The sequence below is a fragment of the Pinus tabuliformis genome, chromosome 6 (genome assembly GCF_031772625.1).
Source record: "Pinus tabuliformis cultivar Carrire ecotype Pingquan chromosome 6, CPIR1, whole genome shotgun sequence".
NCBI classification, from domain to species: Eukaryota; Viridiplantae; Streptophyta; class Pinopsida; order Pinales; family Pinaceae; genus Pinus; species Pinus tabuliformis.
This window is the reverse complement of record NC_142292.1, coordinates 179625733-179633708: the sequence shown is the minus strand read 5'-3', so window position 1 is coordinate 179633708 and position 7976 is coordinate 179625733. Positions and strand designations below refer to the sequence as shown.

The 7976-nt window shown below is 35.6% G+C and overlaps 1 protein-coding gene across 1 annotated transcript; it reads right to left on the bottom strand.

The window, feature by feature from the left end:
• Positions 1-4520: 4520 nt before the first annotated feature.
• LOC149258074 (uncharacterized) lies at positions 4521-5696 on the bottom strand. The gene has a single exon (XM_089399468.1). The coding sequence runs from the start codon at positions 5694-5696 to the stop codon at positions 4521-4523; it is 1176 nt and encodes a 391-aa protein (XP_089255594.1).
• Between the last annotated feature and the right edge of the window lie 2280 nt (positions 5697-7976).

Below are 7976 nucleotides of genomic sequence, written 5' to 3'. Positions count from 1 at the left end.
ATATTATTTTTGGATTACATGGAAATAGGTGGTGCAAAAAATTCTACATCTAATAAACCTCTAGATAACTTATCCATGAGTCCTGAATAAAAAGTGAAGACTCAAGGAAATAAGTTTCTCAATTGAAGAACCAATTTAATGAATTGGGAAAAATCATGTTCAAAAATTTTGGTTTGACACATTTGCAAAACATCCATAAAAGATAAATTGAAGATAAAATAGAAAAATATATGGATCAAAAGATAGAAAATGGATGCGTAATGTTAGCACTCATCAGTCTCCCAAGGTGTTGGGTGTGGAGCCTGATTATCTTCTTTATTCAGAGGTATCGCCGCATTGGACCCCATTTCGTAATGTTGTGCAACGCCACCCATTTATGTGCGTCATCAGGGGGGTCCATGGGGCGGGAGGGGGGATCGGGGGCAACGCCCCTGAGGCTAAAACTAGATGTAAAATTTCCTTGTAAAATGTTGTAATTTCGTAGTAAATCTGGGCCGTTCATTAGGAAGAAATAAGACGGTAGAAATTATGTTTAATTTATGGTTTTTTCCCCTACAAGGCAACCCCTCGCTATATACGAGGGAATTGTATTGCATCTATGTAGATGTGTATTTTGGGTGAGAAAGAGAGAGGAGATTGTGTGAGAGCAAAGAGGGAATTACGACAGATTTGCGGTAGGTTGTATCTCTTCAGTTTGTTGGATAATATAAAGGAAAGGACTGGTTATTTCTCTGTGGACGTAGCCCAAATTGGGTGAACCACGTATATATTTGTCTCTCTTGTTTTATGCGTTAAATTTCTGCAATATATTTTATGTGTTCCATTTCTCTGTAATATATAATTTTCTAACACAAGGCTAAGAAAGGAAGCCAAGGAGGTAACCTCAAACCAATCTTTAGACTTGGCAGCTAGCCCTACCAAATCAAAGAAGGCTCTCTCAAGAATATCACAGCCAATGAAATGAATGTAGATGGAATTCAGATGTTAGTTTATATATTAAGCTCAATGGTGTTTGATTTTAGAGTTTGCTGATTGAAGCTCATAGATCTAGGAACTAGGCTAAGGTTTCTAATGATGAATTGTAGAGATATAATGGGGAAAGGTATGCATGATTAGTGACAGAAATAGGTTTTCAGGGTGGTGCAGAGATGAAAATATAGAAGATCAGAATGAGCATGTAACCGTGAATTAATTCATCAAGAAGAAAGAACACTAGCATGAAAATCTCAACAAAATATAGCATATATCCTATGAAATATGTTTAAAACTCATGAGATGATCACAAGAAAAGCATACAGATGATAGGAAAAGAAATATCAAAGAAAATAATGTCATAGAAACATACCACAAGCATCCCAAGATAATAAATATAACTATCTGTTATATTACTGCAAAATGTACACTAGCTCCAACTCTATGATTCACAAACATCTAACCTACAATACTTTGAAATCTGAAGTATTTATACAATTATTTACAAAATAAATATCTTGAAAAAGAATTCAAGATTTGTTACAAAATTATAAAAATAATTCGAAAATGCTAGTAATATCGATCGGTTGAGTTTCTGGTGTTGTTCTGGGCATTCTAGTGGTGACCGAGGCCTCAAATAGACATTTTTGTTAATCATGTTGGCTGATGAATTGCACTGTTGTTCCACTTTTTACTGCATTTGGATTTGAAAATTGTTGTAATGAATGTGCAATGTTGTCCTCTATTCTTTTGTTTTTTTTTGTTTTAGTTTCATTATTTTCCCTTTTTTACATTAATTTAATTCCATTTATAGAGATTGGGAAATTTAGGAACCAACCTAGATCCATCTTAACTCTGGATCTATCAAGCAACAAGAGGGATCAAATCTCTTGAGGTGCAAACCTATTTTTTGGGTGCAAAACTTGAGGAAAGGTTTGCACATCGAGAGATTTGATCCCTCTCAGTGCTTGATAGATCTGGAGTTAAGATGGATCTAGGTTGGTTTTGGTCATGTGCGGCCAAAGAAAAATATAATGGACAAATGATTGATTTTATAAATAATATGTAAAATAATCTAATATTAAATATGCTAAATATGTCTTAGATTAATCTGGTCAATTTAATTTTAATTTTTCTTAGTTACCTCAGTTTGTTGAGATGATGAATATTGTGAATAACTTTAATGATGAAAAATGATGAAATAATAATTTTGAATGTAAAGTGACAATGTAATGGTGTTGAATGATAAGAATATATTAAATTACAAATAGTCTTTCATTGCGATTAATCTCAAACTATTTTCTTCTACTATTCTTATTGTCACTCTCGTTACTTTTGTCATCTTTTCATATCGATTATATGAAAAGGACAAGTTAAATCGTAAACTATTTAAATCTTTAGCTCGAGATATTGCAGTAAACATCATACCTTGTCTCTCTCTCTCCAATATTAATAGGTTGAATTACTATAACACAAAAATCAATGTACATTGTCAATAATTTTTTATGCTTACACTGAAATCAATGCACAATATTAATCCAATCACTTTAAAATTAATGTACCATCATACATACAATTACATCAAATATGAAATCAACATCTACACTGAAATCAATGCATCTAATGCAAGAAATCAAATAAGATTAGAAAACAACATTTACAATGAAATCAATGCATCTAATGCAAGAAATCAAATACGATTAGAAATCAACATTTACACTCAAATAAATGCGTTTAGTGCAAGTAAGCAAATAGCTTTATACACCAACGTCTACACTGAAATCAATGCATCTAGTGCGAGTAAAAAAATAGGATTATAAACCAACATCCACACTGAAATCAATGCATGTAGTGCAAGAAATCAAATAGGATTAATTATTACCATCTACACTGAAATCAATGCATTTAGTGCAAGCAATAAAATAGGATTATAAATCTTCTACATTGAAATCAATGCATCTAGTGAAAGCAACCAAATATTATTAGAAATCAACATCTACATTGAAATCAATGCATCTAGTGAAAGCAATATCTAATATTGCATTTAGTCAATCCATCTACATTGAAATCAATGCATCTAGTGCAATAAATATTATTCCCTCTCTCCCCATATATATATATATATATATATATATATATATATCCCTACATATCTCCATATTTGTCTCTCTATCTCAACCCCCCAAATATACATGCTCTCTCACTCCATATCTATCAATTTCTCTGTCCCTCCCTCTCTCTCTCTATCTCTCTCTTCTTCTCTCGCTTCATTTTCCATCTATATCTCTATCTCCATTTGTATCCCTATATCACCCCCAAAACATACACTCTCTTTCTCCAATCTATCTATATATCCCTCCCTCCTCCTCTCCCTCCCTCTCTCTCTTCTCCTTCTCTCCCTCTCCCCACTTCTATCTCTCTTCCCTCTTGTTATCCTCTCTCCCTCTCTCTCCATCTTTATTATCACTCCATATCTCTCTCTCCACCTTTCTCTCTCTATTTATTTATCTTACCTCCCTCTCTCCCCCTCAAATTCTCTCATGTGATTTCTACCGAAAGACTTTGCTTAAATTTAATATTGTATTAGTCTAAAGTTATTAAATTTATTAATATTAATATTATAATATATTACTATGAATATTATATTTAATAATATTATTATTAATCTTTTAATATTAATATTAGGGTCAATAATGTTTTTTTTGTATGGTATTAATAATAATTTGACCCATGGTATTTGGCCCATAGGCGTCACCTAAATAAAAACCTATTTTTTGAGTCTTAGTAAGTATAAAGAGCTTTATGGAGTAAATATAAAAAGAGGTTTTGTTTGTTTACCATACCTCTAGTTTATTTGTATTTTTATTTATTTATCATATCTCTTTTATTTACCATGGTATTTGGCCCATAGGCTTGGTATATAATGAGATGTTGATTTCTAATCCTATTTGATATATTTTTATTTATTTATCATACCTCTTTATACCTATTTTATATTTATTTATTTACCATACCTCTTTTATAAATATGGTATTTGGCCCATGGTATTAATAATTATTTATCCCATGGTATTTGGCTCATAGACTTCACCTAAATAAAACATATTTTTTGATTTTTTGTAAATATAAGGAGGTTTATGGAATAAATATAAAAGGGGGTTTTATTTATTTATCGTACCTCTAGTTTTTTCCGAGGAAAAAATACCACGCTTTTCTATTAATCGAGAAATAAAAAAGCTACAAAAATGAATGTGTAAACATTCAGCTGAGTTTTCTTGTGCCATAGAGATGTTTAAATCTCCTCAGTGATATCGTTTTTACCATAACTTTTAAACAAGAGACTTTGGGAGCTCTCCTGTTCACGGCCTGTAACAGCCCTATCAAAATTTTGAAGATTCAAAACCTGTCACCATAGTATCTGGGCCTCCTTTTTTACAGGAAAACAGCCCAATACGTATATCAAAAGAAAACAAAAATACAAACTGTCTCTCCTGCACCAGGAGTATTTCATACAAGTTCGTACAGATGAAGAAAAAAGAAAGATAGAGACTAATAGTATGGGGGAAGATCCGACACACGGATCTGTTCCTGAACTTGCTCTGTTATCCTCCAAGATCCCAGAGTCTGTTGTAGACCTGCTTTAGAATACCGGTCGGCTTCTTCATTTTTATCCCTGTAAATATGAGCAATGGAGAAAATGTTAAAATGTGACTTTAGTCTTTGGACTTCTTCTAACAGAGGAAACATCATATAATTTCTGCAAATAAATTTCTCATTGACCCAGTTAACCACATTTGCCGAGTCTCCAAAAATCTGAACTGTGAGGATATTCCTATGGATGAGCCAGCAGAGGAGCAGTTTTAAAGCTGATAATTCAGCGAAATTGTTTGTACCCGACCCAAGACCTACTGAGGCTTTTAAGGAATGCGAGGGACTTAGATGGATTATAATTCCGGCTCCAGTGATATTGTTTTGAGCTGCCCCGTCAAAGAAAGCCCAGGGGATGCCCTCTCTGATAACGACATCCGCTCGCTGGTTTGTAGATTGAGAGCCCTCCGGTTCAGGTAAGCTAGCTAATATGGCTGAGGCTTGTAAAGCAATGACATTCACTGGAGTGACCTTTTCATTAAAGATGCAACCATTGCGGGCTATCCAAATACCCCAACAGACAATAGGAGGGAGATTTCTCATGTTTTTCTCAGGATAGTGAGTCCACCAATATTCCCATGCAGCTGATAAATTCACCCCTTCCCAATTCCCGGAAAAATTCAGAAGTTTTTTTGTTTCCTCCCAAACTGATTTAGTGAAAGGACAGCTCACAAAAAGGTGCGAGACAGATTCAGAGTCAGTTTTGCAAAGAGGGCATCTACTCGGCCCCAGCTGGAAGCGAGCTTGAAGAATATCCCACGTGGGAATTTTGTTTTTTAAAGCGCACCAAAGAAAGATTCTGGCTTTTTTGGGGCATTTTAACTTGAAGAGTGGCTTCGCCCACCAAACCGGGGGCTCCCACCCCTTTCTTTTCATCAGAAAATCATAGCCAGCCTTTGGGGAATATCGACCTGTTTCTGCATGTGCCCAAACCAGAGAGTCTGGAGAATCCTTTATCCTGACATTTGAGCGATTAAGTTCCTGTATGAAGCCTTGCCATTCATCTCTCCAAAGGAGATCCAAGTCCAATTCTTCTGCTGATTTCCAGCCCTGCCCCCAAATGGACGACAAGCCCATGTTTGCTATCTGATGTAGATGTTTAATTCCTTTTGTATCAAGATGCTCAATCAGACCAGGAGATAAAGCAAACCGCTCATTACACCCTACCCAAGGGTCCTTACCAATCCGCAATATCGTACCTCTAGTTTATTTATATTTTTATTTATTTACCATACCTTGACTAAATATAAGAAAAGTTTTATTTATTTACCATACCTCTAGTTTATTTGTATTTTTATTTATTTACCATACATCTTTTTTCAATGTTTGTAAACCTCTTTATATTTTAAATTTATATTATGTTTATACATACTAATAATTAGATTGATTTTAAATAGGTCCGACATTTGATTGAAAATGTTAAATGTTGAACATTACGTTTATATTTACATGTTTACGTTTTTATGTGAGATCTACCCCCATAGTGGGTTGTTTAAATTTACATTTACGTTTACGTTGCGTTTTTATGTGAGATCTATCCCCATACTAGGATGTAGAGAGCGCCTCTCGCCGAAATTATCATTACCGAGGAATGATTTTTAATAATACAATACCAACAGCAAAGGGGGAGCCAATTTTCCAGGAATATTGTTGCATTGTTATTGTTATCTTTAATCCACAGAAGCCAGGGGGGACCGATTCTTTCGAATCGTGCATATATATTGCATTGAGAAAACCAGGGGCCAATTTCGCTTACAATCATGAATCAATACATAGGAAAGGGCCACGTGGCAGCTGGGGATTGGGGGAAACATACATACTTTCGGGACAGTAGACGTCCATGGCTAGGTGAATGGAGGCTGGGAGAATGGAGTGGTAAGCGGGAGTGGTTTTCGGAGGGGGGTATCAGAGGTAAGTGGTAAGTGAGGTGGGGGATGCGAAATGGTGTGAGAGGGACATGTAGCGGTGGGGCTCGGCGGGGAAACTGCTTTTTGGGACCCCCCCCCCCGTCGATAAAGGGAAACATGATTGGGGGACAAGGCATGGGAGACATCGATATGGGTGGAGTCAATCTTGGCCATCCAAAGATGAGGGGTGTTTAATTGATATGTGGCCTTTGAAAAGGGACAGACCTGACAGCCCATCACAATACATTGTATAAATATCACATCCGCTGGGACTTTCTCGCATCGTAGTTGGAGAGGGTACACGGGAGTGGAACTATAAACCTGGACTCGAAAATCCTTTCAATTCCATTATAGAAATTATTTCATCCACTAAGGCTTTCGCTTGATCGCAATCGCCTTGAGGAGAGGGACCTTTACCATGTTCCATAGTACTTTGTTGACGGACTGGACCTGAAGCTGTAACAAATTGCAACATAAAAAATATCGCGTCAAGAGGGGTCTTACCACATCGCAATCGTAACCATGAGAAGGATCTTGCGGGGGAGGGATTTAAGATTGGTGTGATCCCCAATTGTGATATCACAATCGGGAAGGGGAGAGAGGCATTGTTTTATTGTTTCATGTAATATGCACCGATAGCGATGTGTTTTGTAGGCTCCGGCCTTCAAAGAGACTTTGGCATAGAGTTTCAATGTATAAACAATGGAAATGTGACTTGAGGGATGGGACTTTGGGATAAGGCCAGAATTTGGGAATTTCAATATGGAATATGGCTAGAGTTAAATATGAGTTTTTCCAAGGAAAAATGGGTTTTGAATTAGGATTTAAGGATTTTCTCAAGGAAAAAGGGGTTTTAGATGAAATGAGGGGATTTATGAGGGAGGGTTGAGGGAGGTATATGAAGTATGAATGAGGATATTGAAACAAGTTGAAATCTCCTTGAAATTTTTTTCCCTAAATTACTACTCCCATAATGATGACCAGGTGATGTCATGATTCTTTTTATGACCTTTTTGATGATTTGACCTAATGATGACATCTAACTGAGTATGAAACTGGTGATTTGGACCTTGAAACATGAATGAACAAAAGATGATGACTGAGATGGTGATCAAGACATTTTACTGATGACTCATCACAATGAGTGATGACATGACCAAAATAACAATTTGACCATGAAACGTAGGGAGTAGTAATAACCTAGAACTGACAAATGATTAAATTTTATTTGAAAATTTATTTGAAAATATAACAATTTGACCTAATAACCCTATCAACAACTTTGAAAGAGTACATTTGATCACTGGTGACTGGCAACACTGGCAGACATTAACATTGGCTCTAGTTGGGGATGAAAACTCCTTTAGGAGGTGTCAATAACATCATAGATAAAGTAGCCTCATCTATTGGGCAATGGAGTAAAAAATAAATAGAACCAAAACTCAACAAT

Coding starts and splice junctions, on each gene's coding strand:
- LOC149258074 (XM_089399468.1), bottom strand. CDS start 5,696: ATGGGCTTGTCGTCCATTTGGGGGCAGGGCTGGAAATCAGCAGAAGAA.